Source organism: Chamaea fasciata, unplaced genomic scaffold (genome assembly GCF_029207755.1).
Source record: "Chamaea fasciata isolate MVZ Bird 193981 ecotype frontalis unplaced genomic scaffold, bChaFas1.0.hap1 SCAF_5, whole genome shotgun sequence".
Taxonomy (NCBI): Eukaryota; Metazoa; Chordata; class Aves; order Passeriformes; family Sylviidae; genus Chamaea; species Chamaea fasciata.
Window position 1 is genome coordinate 62,171,852 of NW_027094090.1, and position 18,491 is coordinate 62,190,342.

At 41.3% G+C, this 18,491-nt stretch overlaps 2 protein-coding genes across 3 annotated transcripts in view; one reads left to right on the forward strand and one right to left on the reverse strand.

Moving 5' to 3' along the window:
* TIMP3 (TIMP metallopeptidase inhibitor 3) overlaps nt 1-17,021 on the forward strand; it is a 37,346-nt gene extending 20,325 nt beyond the window's left edge. The window contains exons 2-5 of the mRNA XM_066183996.1: nt 5,108-5,190; nt 11,105-11,216; nt 11,906-12,027; nt 12,652-17,021. Coding sequence (XP_066040093.1) covers nt 5,108-5,190; nt 11,105-11,216; nt 11,906-12,027; nt 12,652-12,849 — 515 coding nt within the window. The 3' untranslated portion in view covers nt 12,850-17,021. The remainder of the gene's footprint in view (nt 1-5,107; nt 5,191-11,104; nt 11,217-11,905; nt 12,028-12,651) is intronic.
* Nucleotides 1-18,491, reverse strand: part of SYN3 (synapsin III) — a 184,693-nt gene that overhangs the window by 107,038 nt on the left and 59,164 nt on the right. The window lies entirely within an intron of this gene.

Here is an 18,491-nt window from a genome sequence, read left to right on the forward strand (position 1 = left end):
GGGGACACCCCATAAATGACACTAATACATACTATAATACTATATACTTGTAGTGTGCTAGGTATACTCAGGAGTCTAAAACATACCTGCTGCCTTAGCCCTGTGTGATGTGAGCCTTCCAAAATGTAGCAGCATAGAAAGGAGTTCTTGTGAGGCAGATCAAACGGGAGAGCTGCTAGAAAAGCTGGTAAAAAAGGTCTCAGTAAATTTCTCTTGCAAGTGAACCCTTGTATAGTCTTTGGATTAATAAAATGGCAACCATCCTCCTTTGCATGTCACATGTCTGGTGTTCAAGCAGTGTTTTTAGGTGTTGGTGTAGTGGCCTCAGGACAGAAGGAGCTTTTCTTCAGCCTTCCAGCCATGTTGCTGTTCCCTATATACTTTATTTAGCCACTATTTGGATGTCAGAGAACGGCCTGGGAGAATAACTTGTCCCGTGTGTCTCCATTAGTAAACAACGAGTCCTCCACATCCTTCACTGACTTAAATGCAGTGAGCATGCATTTCAGCTAAAGCTTTCACTTAAAATTACTCATATTGCACACCAATAAAATAAATCCTTGAAACAATAATGAGAAGTGTAGCAGTCGTTACCCTCATGAGCCGTTCATGGTAATTGGTCACAAGGGAAATGGGTTTGGAGCAAATCCTGGTCTCTGAAGGGCGTGCCTCCGTTTAAAATGCTGTTTATGGATGAGAACCAGCCCACTTGCGTGAAAGCATCTGGTTCTCATGGTGTAGTTGAGCAAACAGCTGGGATTGGTGGTGTTAGCCTGGGTCTGTACCGCTGCCCTCTCATCAAGGGGAGGTAAGATTTGGGACAGGGTCGCCATCTAGTGGCTGGTCCCGATAATCCGCGGGCTGGATTGAACCAGGACATTTGCTTGTCAGTTGGGAAAAAGAGCTACTACACATGTAGTAGTTACTGTGTGCCTGGATGGAATTGGTGGCTACAAGTCTTTTCACTGTGTTGTTTCCTCAGCTTTGCAAGTGCATGTCTTAATCTCTCATTGCCTGTTTTTCTGCTCCTTGACTCGTGAAAAGAGTGCCTTCTGCCACCTCAGATGTAAAGTCAACGTCCTCTTCTGCTTCATACCTTGCCTTTAGGCCTATTCTCCCTGGAATACTTAAGAAAATGGCCACAGAGTGCGGGATAAATTAAAGAGTACTTGAGTTATATATATATATATATATATATGGGTAAATAAAAAGTTGCTTTTTCTCGTATGCCCATTCTGATTTGTTTGCCTTTATAGGACCTTATCCTTTTGGAAAAGATGTGGGTGATTTTTGCCTGTATTTATATGTATTCTTGCACCTGCAGACATTTTGTACCACACTAGAGATGGCAGGGAAACACAAACTGGTAGCTGTTGGCACTATACGACTCCTGGCAAATCTGAGCCATCTCTGTTTTCCTAACTACCAGGCTAGTTTACATTAAAAAAAAAAAAAAAACAAACCACAAACAAAAACCACAAAAAAAAAAAAAAACAAAAAAAAAACAAAAAACAGGGAAAAGAGAAAAACACCCTAATTGTGATACATTCTTAGATGCATTTCTTGAATACTCAAACACAGCAAGTTATTATTTTTGTTTTTTTTTTTTAGAGTTTCAACTAAAAGCCTGGTTTCCTTCCTTTCATGAGGGGATGTTTCCTCCTTAATTTTTTAATCATGTCAAACGTTGAGAAGCAATACATATGTTTTCTCCTCTTTGTATCATGACATGGCTGCCATGCTTATCTTACTAAGATTTATATCCTTGTCTAATTTAGCTTTTCATAAATAATTACGAATCACTCATGAGACCTTGCCAACTGCTCCAGTCCCACAAAGTGACCTGACCTGAAACCCCAAAGTACTGAGAAATATTCATCTTGGAGTATTTTCATAGGCAGTGCTTCAAAGGAATTGTGGTTTAAAAATATGTAGCTATTTTGGTGACCACTTGTGTGGGATAAAGTTTCCCATCAGTAGTAGCAGGACTGTAGTAGAGCTTCAAGGAGAAGGGAGGAGCTCAGGAGAGCAGTCACAGCACCTTTTGCTTCATTCTGCTCAAGAAGTTGGAGTCTGCAGCAGTAAACATCGATTAACTTAACATGGACTGAGTTTGCAACAGAAATGCTGTAAATTTCAGATAATTCACAGAGGATGAAAAGTTCCTCTGGCAAGTGTGCATGGCCCCTGCTCAGTCAGGAGCAATGTTCTTTATTTTCTGGCCAGCTGTGAAGAGTGGCCCAGCCATATAACTGGGGAGTGATGGTTTGAAGGAGAAAATATAGGGACTGGGAAACACATGGCTGCAGATGTGCAGCGTGGAGCTCTGCTCTGAGCAAGGTGTACAAGTGGCTGTTGTGTGCAGAGCCTTAGGGGGTTGAAGCTGCACATGCAAGAGCAACCTCTGAGCAGTTCTGTCCATCCAGCATTTCTCTCCAGCAGCTCAGAGGCATCTCATCCTCAGGGATGGGAATTTAATCTCACAAATTACAGGTGATAGATTTAACTTGGAATATCCTCTGTTACTTGGCTAACAGCTTGATTTTTCCTTTAATATGGGAAAATTTATGCAGGGTGGGTTATTTTTTCATTTCTAGCTCTTCAGTAAAGAAAAGAACTTAGCTAGAAATGTTACCATTGGAGTGATAAAGGCAAATTTTCTGAAAAACAGAGGGCTTGGTCCTCTTACAAGAGGCTTGAAGTGACAGTCCACACTAAGGTTTGTCATGGCTTTTCTAGGTGAATTTGCTAGGATGGTTGTTCTTCTCCAACTTTATTAGGGAACAATACTAGGAAAATACAGACCCTTCTACTTGTTTGCAAGGGTATTATTAGTTGAAATTGGAATGCTCTTACATCCTAGTGGAGATGTGCATTTTGACTATTTGATGAAGCTGTTGATTAGCCTGTAAATCAAAGCTTCTGTCTGAAGTGGCTGTGATACCCTAACTAGAAGTCAAAGGATTGACAAGCTAGGAGTGAAATACATGAAGAAAATTTTTTTTAGGTATTTTGTCAGAAACTGAGAATGTGCTTGTGATCTTATATGCTAACTGTATTCTGCTTTGGAAACCCTAGCATTTTGTAATACTGCCTTTTAGTATATTTCTTATCATTGTCAATAAGATATAAGATTTTTTTGTTGTTGGTTTTAGATGTGTTGGGCAAACACCAGTTTTTTCAATTTCAGTGTATCAGCAGATGAAGATAAGACTTTTGACACTCTCTGCCATAGACTCCAGTGTTAGTGAGCTCTCCTGGAATTCATAAAGCCTTAAGGAATTGTGTTCTTTCTCACTGACCCTTGGACAGTCAAACTTGACAAACTTGGTCTGGTTTCTGTAGCCTTGCTGGTGATGGTTGTGGTGGTTGGGGGCAGCAAGTGGAAGAAGCTAGTTCTTTAAAGATACTTGCAGTCCTCAAGCACACAGTGCAATATAGCTACTGAAGTTTGAAAATGAGAGTAAATTGAAGTTGAAATAACTTGTTTAATGGAAGAATCGATAAAATTGCTTTTACTGTCATTGGGAAATAAAACTTCAAGAAAAAGAAAAAGGAAGTTTTACACTCAATGAATGAAGATCCTGTTGGTTCTTTGAATCAAAGCCAGGACTGTCTTACCTAGTTTAAAATTTCTTTGACAAGTCTGGCTGAAGCACAGGACATAAATCAGAGCAGAGTGGATTTGTCTTCATTTCACACCACCCTCGTGGAACAAGGTCTGGGAATTGGTATGTAAAACCAGATGTATCTGTTTCTTTAAATCTGTTCTGATTGTTCCAAAAGCTGGGACAAGCTTTTGCCTCCTTAGGTGGACCTAGGTAGTAAAAAAACCCTTAGTCTTCTCTTTTCCCCATTCATTCCAGTGGGCTTTTACAGATTTGAAATCTAAATAAGCTAAGATGCAACAAGATGCTTGTTTAATGTCCTTTATATTCAGCAAAACATATCCCTGAACTTTGTTGCTGCTGTTAGATAGTGCTGTAATGCAAATAACTCACTGTGTTTTCCTGCTTCCACCTCTTTGTCTCCTTTCTATGCCTCCCTGCAGGTTTTTTTGGTTTTGTGAGATAGATTAAAATGGATAATGCCTGCCCTGTCCCTGAGCTTTTCTTCTCTGCTGAGATGAGCAGGTGGTTGCAGAACTTTGTCAAAGAGGATCGATAGAATAGTTTTTTAAATTTTCTTTTGTGTATGTGTGGAATGCCCGAAAAATGGTTGAGCAAGAGAACCCTTCATTAAGCACTGACTCTAAGCTTCCCACTGGATCCAGAAAAAAAAAAATCTTTATCTATGGGACCTAAAAATCCTTATCTGTGGTGGCTTGGGCTCAGTTGACATTGCTGTGATGTGTCTGTGGTACAGTGGCGGTACCTGGGCCACAGAGCACACACTGCCCCTTGGTGTCCAGGAGGAAATGCAGTGCAGCGTACATAAGATCTGATGGGTCAGCTTTAGCTTGTCTTCCAGGTGACTTCTGGCTGGCCTGGCAGCTTTCACTGGGCGCTTGATGGTTGCTGAATAATCTGGTTTTGCACAGTAGCTGTTTGTTCAAGGGAGCATTTGTTAGTTCTGTGGTATCTCAAAGGTGGGAGTTGTAATGAAATCCCAGATACGGGATATTCTAGTGCTCCGTACTGAGTTATGTTTATTGGGAAACAGAAGCTGCATTGGGCACACAAAGAACAATTTAAAAGTAGTATCCTATTGAACATCATCTTGTATGTTGAGATTAAGACATCACAAATTTGGTTTGTTGCAAAGATTTTAGTCTGTCTTGGTCCCAGCTACAGTCTTCTCTGCAGATTTCAGTGAGACTTAACCACAAATAATACTTGCTCTTATTTTTCACACAGAACCAGATTTCCTCTAAATAAACACCTGCTTTGCCATCCTGTTTAACATGTCTTCACTGTATGTGAGATTTAGAATAAATTGAGAGGAAGGTTGATCTGGAGTTTTGTTTATTTTGCAGGATAATTTATCTAAACAGTTTTGTGGTGGTTTTTTGTTTGTTTGTTTGTTTGTTTTTAAGTGGAGGGTATAGCATAAATATTGTGTAAAGTTGTCTCTAATTTGCTGTATTTTTTTTCCTCCCTTATGACAGTGATCCGAGCTAAAGTGGTAGGAAAGAAGCTCATGAAAGATGGACCTTTTGGGACGATGCGATACACAGTCAAGCAGATGAAGGTATGTTTGCAGACATTTCCCACAGGCTAGTAGATATGGTAAGGAATCTAATTAACACGTAATAACAAACACTTTGCATACTTAACAGCACCTCCGCTTTTTGTACTGGCCATACGGAATGGGAGGAAACCAGCAATTGGTAGAAATTCACCTGAAGAGGGGAAAGGAGCAGGAAGAGATCATTCCTGACATACATTGCTGAATACCTGAATTCTTCCATTATTTTAAGATTTCTCATAGTAAAAGATGCCTGGTGGTCTTCTCTAGGTACTGAAGATGTGTTTTGTGTTCAGCATGCACAGCATTAGACTGGAAATGCCAGCTTTTCCATGCAGCACTTTCATTAAATCAAAGAAGGAAATTATGGTAGAGGGTCTGCCAGCCTTGGGAGAGTGCTTGTTTCTCTTCTTTCCGTGCTTTCTTTGTGACCACCAGTTGGGTTTACGGCATTTTTTCCATGTACAAAACAAATGAAAATCATATAGCGATTCTTTATATAAAGCTAAATGGAGCATTGTGGCTTTTAAATATTGTCGGATTAGAAGAGCTGTGAAGTATTGATTCAGAGATAAAAAAGAGGTAGAACTACACCAGTTGCATGATTTCTTTAGTTTCTTTCTTCAGAGCTCTAATTCTTTGCTGCACAAACTGCACTCAACCTGCTGCTTTGGACTTGGGTTTTTTTCTTAAACTGCCCCCTTGTTATGTAATGCTCAAAATCAGCCCTAGATTGTTTTTCTTGGCCATGCCATTCCAGTCATAAGACTGGTTTATGTCTTTAGGAAAAAAAAAAAAAAAGAAAAAAAAAAAGAAAGGGAATGGAAAAGCTTGGCAGAGACTGCAGAAATCTGAAACATATTAGACAAAGTAAAGGTTCAGAAAAAAGCAGTCGCTTGCCTGCCTTGTAACAGTAACTCTCTTTATAAGGCAGTTTATAGCTAAGCACAAAAGCAGGGAGGAGGAGACGCAAAGCCTGTTTCATAAGCTGTCGCAAAACCATGCACGTAGCCAAATCTGGTCCTGGCATGGCTGTTCCACAAGAGTGGAATGCCTGCACTTTGAATTAGAGGGTGTGAGGTGCTGGGCTTGTTGACTTCCTTAACCTTAAAAATTTCTCTGCAAGATTCCAAAAGAAATATATATTTGTAAAAAAGCAAAGCAACTGGTTGTATTGGCAATAATGAGACAACGCTGACACTTTTTTATGGCTGCTGTTGGCTTCCTCAGGCTTGCAGCACTCTGTGCAGTTCTTCTCCAGTTTTGTCACTGCAGCTCAGCAAGCGTACCCTGCTTCACAAAACTACTCAGCGTGCACATGCTGCAGTGGCTTCATCAGCTTCTCTTTCTGATTTCATCCTGGTCTGTCCAGTACCACTACTTTTCCTCCTTCTCAGTGCCAAGAGTTTGGTGCTTCCTGTCTAACATACGACCATGAACAGAACAGTGCTAGTTCCCTGAAATGAGCTACTACCCTTTACCACTCAGAACACTGCTGCTCTTCTAAGACACCTGAGCCTGTCCTGGCTGTTTTCATTGGGTTATTCTGCAGCACAGGGCCTTTCTGCAGGAGCATTTCCAGTGCTTTTTCAGAAAGTTGTGTCCAGCAAAAGCAAGAGGGATTTTAAAGAGGAAATTGTATGTTGGCCAAACTGCCCTTATGTCTGCTGCCTGGATGGTGGGCTGGTGGGATGTTGTACTGGACATTTAACTGTGACCTTTGGCAGGAAGGAACCTGAAGCAAAGTTCTCAGTAGGACTGGAATGTCCGGAGGACATAGTTCTTCATAAACAAACCAAGCGTCTTCTTTGGAAACCCTGCTGTCTTTCTGCTGAGCTTAGAGACTTCAGTATAAAGAGAGATTTAATTACATACAGTGGGAGAGTTCAGAGTGACGCAGCAAATTTCTCCCTTGTTTGCTCCAATAAGAGCTGACTGTCTTCCTGCTGAAAAGAGAACTAAGGAGTCCTATGGCTCTGCACAGCTGCATGGGAACAACTCTGAAGATAAAACTAACATGTCAGTCTGCATAAACCCTTCTGCACCTGCAGGTGAAAAATAAACAAGCCATTTGGTCTATCAGTTTGTGCTGAATTGCCTGTGGAAAGCATTGAAAAGCTTAAAGGGCAACAAACCATCTCCACAGTTCTTTCACGGGCTCCTTGGAGTTTGCCTGGTTAGATTCTTTATCTCACTAACATTCCTGAACTCGTTGCTGCATTTCACAACTAAGCCAGCTTGGGGCCTGGACTGGAGTACAAGATCAGCCCACAGGGACAGAACAGTGCCAGGCTTTCTAGAGTTCAGGCTTGTTGTCTGAAGAGGCCTTGTGCTTTTCCAAGCAGCCTCTGCCCCTCCCCACTGCTTTCTCAAATAATATAAGAATACCTTGAGATCACGTGTCATAAATCTGCACAGGACTGACCTAACCCCTATATGTTCTGTGATCTTGCACTGCATTCTGAGAATGGCCCAAGCCTATTTCAGGAAACTCCAAAGGAAACAAGTAGATAAGATATTTCTCCTCCATGAGCACAAACAATCCTGGTTGACCATGGCAGCACCCCGCACAGGCTGCCAGAAGCAAGGAGACTTTCCTTGGTTTGTTGCTTATCTGTAAAATGAGTCTATGGGGGGAAACGTGATAGTCCCAAGAGGAAAGAAGTGGGGTAGGATTAATTTAGTTTAATTTTAGACAGACTAAAATGAGGTGTTGAGTCTTTCCTGCTCTCTTGATTGTCAATGGGTAGAGAGAGGAGCCACCAAAGTGTAATTCAGCCCACAAGTTGTAGGCAGCTATTTTAGGAAGGGCTGGGTTGTTCTGGAGGTATTTGTTCTTGGCATTTGACTAGAGAGGATGCCTGATTCCTGTGAATTGCCTATATTTTAGGTAACTGAAGGTTAGGCAAAGTGTGACTCCCAGCTCTTGTTATCTGGTGCCACCTCACATGGGAGGGATAGAGGGAGGAATATCATGAACAGTTTTACAGGGTGAAGTCATTTAAGCAGCAGGAACCACCGCGGGATTTGCCTGTGCATTTCTGAGGCAGTATGGAGGCTGCTAAGGGGAATGCTGACACAGATGGAAATAGAGCAGCACTAGCAGACATCACCATGTCATGCTTGCTAATACTTTATTCCCTGTTATGCTTCCAAAACTACACATTTGTGGGGACAGGAGAACTAACTACTACAGAGGGTAGCAGTTAGGAGAGAGGCTACCTTTATGGGTGGGTTTCTCATGACTGATCTAACAGCACTTCCAAGACACTTTGAATATCCAAAAGAAAAAGCTCAAGGTATTGTTTTTTTTATTTTAACAGCGGGCATCTGTAGAAGATTCCCCCTTGCCAAACTTTCTATTTCCTTCCCTGAGAACTGAGGTCCTCCTGGTGAATTTTGTTCAGTCATCAGAGGGTGTGGGAGGCCCTCTCTATGCCAGCGTGGGTTCAGTCAGCATGGCAGTTACTGAGGGCTGAGTGGAAGTGCATTTTGGGAGGCTGAGCATGCATTCTTTAGCAGCCTTGACAGTGGTGGCCCTGATGGTAATGTGAACAGGAAATTAGATCCAGGAGCTGAACAACAAGCTCAGTTCAGCATCACTGGCTACTTCCTAGGCAGTCATGTTGGGCTTGATGACTCAGAAGATGTGAAAAGTGATGACTGTAAGAGTCTTGTAGGAAGGACCTGAGCAGCTTCCCAGGGGAATGATTAGTGTAGCTCATAGCCCTGTGGGCAAGAGGAAGAAAGGGCTCCAAGTGTGCCTGTCCATGAGCAGACCCTATAACGGATATTTAATTAGCCCAACATGACTGGGAGCTCAGCAGTGTGAGTGACACATCCCTTGCACTGTCATGCACAGTGTGCAGCTCTCTGCAGTGTTGATAATGGACTGCCTGGAGGGACTGGGCAGTCCCAGCTGTTATCTTGGCTAGTTTTATCTGCTTAGATAGTGTTGTCTGAGCTTCTTGGTGTGACACCCACTAGAAAGGGGTCTGGACACGTGACTTTAATTCTATGTGCCTTTCCTCACAGTACCCTTGGGAGGCAAGACAAAAAAGTGTGCTGAGGGCTAAATAACTCATCCAAGGACAGACAGGATGCTTGTGCCAGAATCCAGATCTCCAGCTGTGTTGACTGGATTGGAAAATCTGAGTAGGTCATCTGACACCAAGAAAATTGCAGGGATAAAGCAGAGATTAGGTAAAGTTCACTTCTTCCATCTCCACTGGCCACTTATGGATACAATGTCATATTTCAAGCATGATCTGTGAGTTTTTGTAGATACAGTAGGATTCATTGAAAAAAATACTTTCCTTGCATATTAGCTGGGTATAGAAGAAAGGCTGGAAAATGCAAACTCCTTAGCATGTCTTTTACTGTACCCAGCAGTGCTGTTACTGAGTTGTGACACTGGTACAAGATCATACTGATTAGGGGAATCTATCTAAAGAGAAAAAAACTCACCTGGCTGACATTCCATAGATGTTCCAAAGATAATATGCCCCCTCAGCATAGCAGAATTAATTGTTACTTTTTATGATTTTATATTAAGTATTTGGGCCTAGCATAAAGTCTGTTAAATTAACAGATGTTCTTTCAGAAAGAAAAAGATTTGTTCTTTTTAAAGGAGGTGGGGGAATGGTGAACCCTGGGGTAATAGGGGACTTCAAGGAATAGAATGCAGTCTGGAGAAGAATACTACAGCTTAAGTGACAGAGCAGCAAGGGTCTATAGCTCTGGGATTGTTTGGGATTTTTTGGTCCTCTGATGCCTAAATAATTAATGTTTACTACTGAGCTGAATGTGAATGCTGTCTATCAGTAAAGATGAGAGAGAAAAGGCTAGGCTGGGAAATGCCAGGAAACGGAGTCTCTCTGACTTGTATTGTTTCTTCTTTAACTTCTAAATACTGGCCGTTTGTGGAGTTGTCAGGGAAAAAAGAGTGACTGAATGCTTTGAAAAGACAGACAAATTTTAAATATTAAATTCTCAGGAAAATAATCCTCTGTGTTTCAAAAATAGGATATGTTTGATAGTCCAGTGTGCACATGTAGTGGTTGTTTCATTGCTATGCAAAGACTTCATTATGCTGCTAACAGGTGGGCATGAGTTTCTCTAAATTGCAGCAGTAAGGCCAGGTCAGATGGGGACGTGCTAATTTCTGACTGAATCCAACTGCCAGTGTATGTGTGGGCTCATGTTTCAATTAAACTGAGCTGGAAGAAAGATTATGAAGGAGGAGTGTAGAGGAATTATGTATACATGATATTTTCTTTATGGCGCCCGTCAGTACGCGACTAATTTTAGAAGATGGTGTAGAATTCAATGTCCGCATTAACTGAGTTAGAGAAACATTAAGTCCTTGCTGAGGTCAGCAGGAGTTGTGTGTTCTACGCCTTTGAGAAGGAGGTGTCTGCCTTGATGACTTAGATCAAGCGCCAAAGGTTTGAAACTCTTACAGCAGCAACACTGGAAAATCGAGTAATTGTTTAAAAGAAAAACCCCTTAGTTTGGAAGAAATTGTTTAAATCACACAGAGGAGAAAGATTCCAAGCTTGAACTAATTTTATTTCTCCCTAATTATGACCTTTATAAGGGGAAAAAAAAATTCAGGATGTTGGCAGAGCCTTCAGCATTGGCACTTGGTTCAGTCAGTGCCACTGGAACTAATATGAATGGGAAAAACTGGTCCCTGTGCTGAATTGCAGTGGCTTATTAGCAGGTGGTTTTTCTGCTTTACCAGCAGATCTGGTAGGAGACTTCCATGAGTCCAGCCAGTGTCATTATTCCTTCACTCTTGTAAAAACCAGAAAATTTATTGCTTACCACCACAAGCTAAGAATGTGGATTATAAAGAACCTTAAGTGAAATTTGTCCTCTTAAGATTACTGAAAGCATTTTTATCTTTCTCTAGATGTACAGGGGCTTCCAGATAATGCCACATGTTCAGTACATCTACACAGAAGCCTCTGAGAGTCTTTGTGGAGTCAAGCTGGAGGTCAACAAGTACCAATATCTAATTACAGGTAAAGGCCCTTGTACTTCTCCATAAACAAAACCTCTTCTGTTTTATACATACACCTGCTAAGGACGCAGCCGGTGGTGTAGACAGCTCTGTACACAATTTCCTAAGTGTTAAGATGGCCAACAGTATTCTAGTGTTCAGTACTCTACTCTGAGAATCACTTCACTCTCTAGATGTCCTTCTCTTTCCTAAAGTGTATCTTATACCCAGGCATGCTGTGACAAGTACGTTGTATAACAGTTCATGGCTCTCAGTTTATACCTGAGTTGGGATGTCTGTCACAGGGAACTGGGTGCTACTGGTCTGTGTTAGAAATGGAAGGTCGTTTCTGGAATGAGCTGGAGAAATGCAGGCTGCTGCAATAGGGGGATGCAGGGGGATGGACATGTGGCAGTTGCCAAGTCTTGTTTCTAGGGCAGGTGTCAGTTCATTTGCTCTGTTGTTAAGAGGAGCTGGACAGCATTACTAACTTGCACATTGCTGGTGGTGCTCTCAGCCGGCACAACACTCCTCACTTTCAGAAGTGCTGTTATCTTGCTGGCCAGAGATTCCTGAACCAGTTAATAAAAAGAAAGCATTTGCTGAGCAGTGGCTGAAGCCAAACATATTGAGAGCATTAGCAATGTCAGGAAACGAAAGAAGTGCTTGAGCTGAGAAGTGCTAACTTGTGACCGTGTGTCTGTTTTCAAGGCCGGGTGTATGAGGGGAAGGTTTACACTGGCCTGTGCAACTGGTATGAGAAATGGGACCGGCTGACTCTGTCCCAGCGCAAAGGACTGAACCACCGCTATCACCTGGGCTGTGGCTGCAAGGTATGTGTGTCTCTAAGGTGGCATTCAGACATTCAATCCCAAGAACTCTGTTTCTCCTGGCTGGTAATATTCAGTGGTGGCGGAGAACAGCCAGGAAGAGAAATGGAGGACAGTTTTTACAGAGGAGATGTAAAGTTCATTTTTAGTGTTGCGACCAGAGAAGAGGCAATCAAATGCAGAGTCTATGCATTTAATAACCTGTTGGAGTTAATTGGGATTGGGGAAGACTTTCAGAATCTATGCAGAATCATTTGCAGGTGAATGAAATCAGGTACCAAAGCCTTGGCAAGATATGTCCAGCTTTTTTCCTGTGTAAACATTTTGAGTACTTAAAACCCCACAGCCTGGCACTGGAACTAAGACTTTTGCACATGGCGTCAGGCCTGCAAAAACATAGACATAAGCTCAATTTTCCTGCACCTGAAAAGCCCTTTTCACTACAGAATTAGCTGTGTCTGTGAAGCTAAGCACATGCTTACGTGCTTACAGGACTGAGGCTGAATTTTGGATTAGTAAGCAAGGTTTGAGGCAGTGGAATTTTGAATCACTTGTCTCTGTTAAAAGACATTTTATATAATGTTGTTTTTACATGTAGCCTTACCTGATTTCTCTTTCCAATTACAGATTAGGCCTTGCTACTATTTGCCCTGCTTTGCTACCTCCAAGAATGAGTGCATTTGGACAGACATGCTCTCCAACTTCGGCCACTTGGGATATCAAGCAAAGCATTATGCCTGCATCCAGAGGGTGGAAGGCTACTGCAGCTGGTATAGAGGATGGGCACCTCCAGACAAAACGATAATCAATGCCACAGATCCCTGAGCAGCTCTTCCTTTCCTTATCTCCCCTCTCCCTTACTTGTGGCTGATCTTCCTTTGGACACTAACTCTTACCAGATCGTGATGATGACAATGAAATTAGTGCCTATTTTCATGCAAATTCTAGCACTTCGAACACTTAAAAAAGAAAAGGAAAAAAAAAAAAGGAAAGAAAAAAGTCTGTGCTACCTTACTGAATTTGTAATCACCTTTTCCATTTTTTGATACCACTCATTTTGATCAGACAACATTTGGGAGCTTACTTTTGCACACCAGAGGGAAAAATGGGAGGGAAAAAAAAAGAAAAAAAAAAAAAAGATGGAGTTCTTGGTCTCTTACATGTATCATTAGCTATAGCAATATAATCTCTATTTTTTTAGGAAAACAAAAATCTAAAAACTATGCCAGTTAGGCACTGTATTCTTCTATGCGCTGGCTTCCCATCACCCCTCCTCATGCACTAAGTGCTGAAAATACATAGAAAAATCTATTTTAAGGGAAACAGATTTCATTAATCAGATTAATCAGGCCAATGAAGCAAAATGAAAAGAAACCCAACCTAAACTCTGGACAAAATGACATCCAAAAGAAATCCTCCTCTATAGGAGAGGTTGGCAATGTGATTGACTCTAGCAGTGGGAGACTTTACCTGGTGCGTCTGACCACATCATCTGGTAAAAGCACTGTTGACTGACTGTCCTTGCTAACTCAGTCACAGTGTGAATGCAACAGCACATTTGAAGTTCTGGCTTTCCCCAGGACAAAAGAGAGTATTTTGTATTCTTGCTGTTGTTGTTTCAAAAACAAAAGCCCCTTCCCCAATTTTCAGGGAGGTAAATGCAACTACAGCAGAGCATATGAAGGGTTGTCCCATCCTGTTTTGAGCAGCATTTGCCCCTGAAATTTTTGCAGCTTAGCTTCAACAGCAAAACCAGCTTGTGAACACCTCAAATCAAACAGATGCAAAAACAACAACTGTAAATCAATCATGTGCAAGAGGGAAAGGGGAGACTTGCTAAAACTCTTATTATTATTAAAAAAAAAAAAAAGAAAGTATTGCCAAAATAGTGTTTTGCTGAACTAAGATGTATATACGCATAATGACATAAGCTATTTTTGACAGGACGTGGAATTTTTTTGGTGTTATAAACAAAAGAATGGTTTGATTGTGTTTTAAAGACAGAAATATTGACATTCCGAGTCGGTGAGTTGCTTTTAAGATATTGAAGCTCCAGTGTATCTTCAGTAGTGGCTACAGTCATTGTTTCCTCTGTAACTCCTTGCACCACGGTTCCTCCCCTGCAGCTACAATAGCTGCATTTGTTTATATGGTGAAAGGAAATGTGTGTGTGGGCTAGGCAAGAAAAAGTGGTCTCCTAATAAGCGTTGTCTAGGATCATAAAATTTTCAGCTGCCCAGAGGATTCCTTCTGTGTCAAGTGCTGTGTTTCCCTCTAGGCACTGTTAAGCATAGCCCTGTGCATGTGCTCATACCATGTCCTGCAGTCATGTGGGAGGAGAAGCCTTACTGTCTTGTGCTTTGCTGTTGACTGGAGAAGTTTTTTTTCATTCTATTTTGGTTTTTTTTTATTATTAAGAAAACTATAATATAATTTTTCTTATCAAATAAAAGTATTTTAAGTTTTAATGATGGTGAAGAAGGGGTGCTGACAAAATGGGTGACTAAGTTTCGGATGGGGAGGGCTTGGGCAGGGAGAAGATTGTGCTTAACTTCATTTTTGTATTATTATGATTATTTATCTTAAGTTTCCATATATCTTCTGTTCATTCCACTTAGAAAGCAGAGCTGCCACCAGCAGAAAAAGGTTGCTGCAGTGATTCCAGCTTGGGGCAATACAGCATTTTACTGTCAGTGACCTCAATTATGGGAGAGTTGTTTAGCACCTCTTTGCCAAATGGAAAAAAAAGGGTGTCTGAGATGGGCCCTGATGTGTTTTTATGTTCCTTGTGTGCTACCAGAGCTCTGCCAGATGTACACCCTCTGAACCCCATTTGCTGGGATTACTTGTTGCAGCAAAAAGCTTCATTTTTAGCATGAACTTCAAAGGGCATTTTCACAGAGTTGCTGTAAGAGATACCTAGGTCTGCTGCATGTATTTTTTTTCCCAGCAGCTCTGAGTGGCAATGCAGCACAAAACACATTGAAAGTCTATTGGATTTTCCTGTGATTTAGACTTGGAACACTTCTCTGAAGTCCTCTTCCCTGTGACTACTCCTAAATTATGGGTTGGAGATGAGAGGGAGAGTAGGGTGCTTCATGACACCCATCACAGGATCAGATGGTGGTTCAGAAAGTTGTTCCTTTTGGCAAAACATGGGTTTGGGCTTTGAGCCCAGTGGAACAATCTCTGTTCAAGTTGTGCATGGCTGACAAAATCTGTGTGGGTCACTGAGGGCAGGATGGAGCCACCCTAAGTGTTTGCATTGTTTGGAATAGGCATTGCAGGATGTGGCCCTCCTCAAGTTCAAGGTGACTTGTCAAAGCTGGCATCTCTTTGAGCTGCAGCCACTTCTCACAAGTTTGGAAGGCTAAACAAAAATGCCCCTTGATGCAGTGAAGTGTTGATTTGAATTTTCATTAAACTGCAGCTCTGTGTATTTTACCTGTCACTGACTCATTTAGCTAGCTGAGACATCACAGTATTGCACTCAAATTATTGTGAAAATATTTACATTCTAATACTATGAGGACTTGTGTCCCTACGTAGGATATAATGTAGCTATGTGCTTTGTAAACAACAAAACAGCAGATGCATTACCAGAAAGTGAAGCATATTCCCACTTTGTTTTGCAGATGGTAAAATATTTTTGAGATGCAGACAGCTAGACTGGCAGGGGCAGAGGTTTGGTGGCAAATCTTTGCCCTTGCTGTGTAAAGAAACAGTTGTTAAGGCTCTTCAAAATGTGGAGCCGAAAGGAGGGGGAAAAATCCAGTGAAAATACATTTCTTTTGGGAAGCTTCTTTATTTTGTTTCTGTGCATGCTATCAGGGACATGCATTTCTCAGGCTCGTACTTGCATTAAGCACCTGCCTGAAGGCACTCCTGAAGTAGAAGCCAATACATGGATTGAAGGCTCTAAATCAGACTCAAAGACTTCTTACTTTCTGTCAGCTCTCCTTTCTTCTGCTTTGCTAAGTCACTTCTGCCTGCCAATGGACATGTCTAGGATTACACACCCACTCCCTGCCACCATGCTTTAGACACACCAACATTATTAAAAATATTTTTAAAGTGCATAGCTAATTTCTAGACTGAAGCTGTTCAGTTTCTTATTTATGCATATTTTTTTTCCTTACTTGCTGGAGAGTGTTTTCCCCTTTAAAATGACAAAATTACATATTGAAGGTTTGGGAAAGGTTAGATTCTATTTGCCTTTTCTAAAATGGACAGGGTAGAGTAGGAGGAGATTTGTGCATGGAGTTCCTTAAATAAAGTCCTCTTGTGGGAGGCTTCTACCTCCCCTGTATAGGGGAAAAAAAAGCCATTTTTAAGTCTAAATGTCCCATGTTTTGAAGAGTTATGTAGCCCTTTAGGTGGGACTATTCTAAAACCTAAATCTACCATTGTATCCCATTCATACTTGTCAGAGTGAAATGCTACCTCACAGTGATGGGAAACATACTGTTGTGTTTTTTACAGTAAAGGCTGTTGGAAATAAAGGCTTCCATGAGAACAAACTTCCATCCTTGCAGATGTCTCTGAAAATACTGCTCACTTATAATGTGCTTTATAGCTTAGAAAGACAGAACAGAATTTAGGAAACTGCAAAAAGTTTTTGTCTTTTTTGTAAAAGTGACTTTTGGGGCTACCAGTCTTGAGAAAAAACCGTAAAAACCCACTAAACATTTGCTGCTGTTTCGCTTGTACTGGCTCCTCCTTCTCTCTGACACTGTCCTTCCTTCATAGAGCCACTGTGCTGTTCCTGATAGTCATGGAAACTTGGGGAGAGACCCAAACCCATGTGAAAAATCTTGTCCAGAAGGAATGTATTTGTTGCTAAATTTTCTAGCACTGTTTACAGTTTTCCTCCATGTTATTTATAAATTTTATATTCAGTGAATGTATATTGTCTTTTAAGGTAATGTTGCATAATGTTCACTTTTTATAGTGTCCTTTTATTCTAAACAGTAAAGTGGTTTTATTTCTATCACAGACATTCTGTCTCTGCTTCACTTATATTAGTTTCTGTTGACTTCAAATGTACACAAATAGATTTGCAACTGGATTTATTAATTTCCTTCCCCTTCTTGATACACTTTTATTGGTCCCAAAGCAGATATTCCACCACTGGCAATTCTTGTGCTTCGGCAAAGATCCCTTCAGGAACCCCCCCCCCCCCTCTTTTTAAGAGGTTGTTCTCTCTAAGAATTGTTACTGTGGTCATAAGCCCAGGGGAGGCAAAAAACACGTTTTGAAGTTAATGGCTCCCAGTTGTTAATTGGCCATAGGAGGTCAGTACAGAGCAAGGCAGTCATTAGGGCTGGCTGTAGCACCGGTAGGTCCTTGGAAGAACACTTGCCAGATTGCTCTTTTTTCCCAGAAAACTGATCATTATGGGGGTGAGGTCTGAAACGTGCAGGCCCATGGCAAAGGGAAGAGAGGTTCATCTTTTCTGTTGTGAAATGCCAGAATCTTGTGTCCTCTCCTTAGGCTTTCTGTTTAAGGCTGGTTAAAACTGCCCTGTTCTCATGAGAGAGAAGCTTCAAAGAAAGCTTTTTCAGATAAGTTAAAAATGCTCACAAAAATGGACCTACTTTTAGAAACGTCCTATATCTCACCTTTTACTCTTGAAAAATTTAGTCTCTACAGAGATGGAAGAAGGAAAGAGATCTTTGAATCTGTTTAATCCAAAGATTTAGAAAGTAGACTTTGGAAAATTTTGAATATAGAAGGATGAGGGTCTCCTTTGTGAGAACTTAAGTGCTTAAAGTGTGTCACATTGCAGAGAGGTAAAACCGTAACACTCGTTATAAACACTTCCAGGTGGTCACCCATCAAAGGACCACAGTGGGTTCTATGAGTGCTCACTGGTACAGCTTGGAAATGCCCCCAGGAGAGGGAAGAGAAAGAGTAGTAAAAGGGGATCAGTATATTCCAGTCTGACAGATGGAGAAGCTGATGCACAGTGGACAGGCAACTTCCACAGGTGTTAGGCGAGACTGCAATGCAGCTTGCTTGGTGTAAGCACTTGACCTCTCTTAACAGCCCAGGATGCTGTGAAGATGCTCCCAGAAAAGATATATATAAGTTGTGTACATTCATTTCGTGAGGCAGACCATCCCCCCTCACCTGAGAAGGGCTGACCCGAACTTGCCCAAGTGGATTGTCGCTTCTGTAAATTGTTAAAAAGTGACTGATTTAAACCAGATTACTTAGGCATGCATGTCAGCAGTAGTGTTTGTGTTCATATGAGATTATCTACAGTTTAAAAGGCTTCCTGTACCCTTTTGGAAGTAAGTAATAGTGTCTCCAAGTAGGTGATTAATTATAAAGATGGGAAATAAGTGAAATTAAAATCAGTGCTAAACTAAACTACTTTGCTGGTACCAAAAACATTTACATTTGAGGAACCAAGAATCAGATAGCCAGACAAAAAAATTGTGCTGAAAGTGCTAACTTATTTG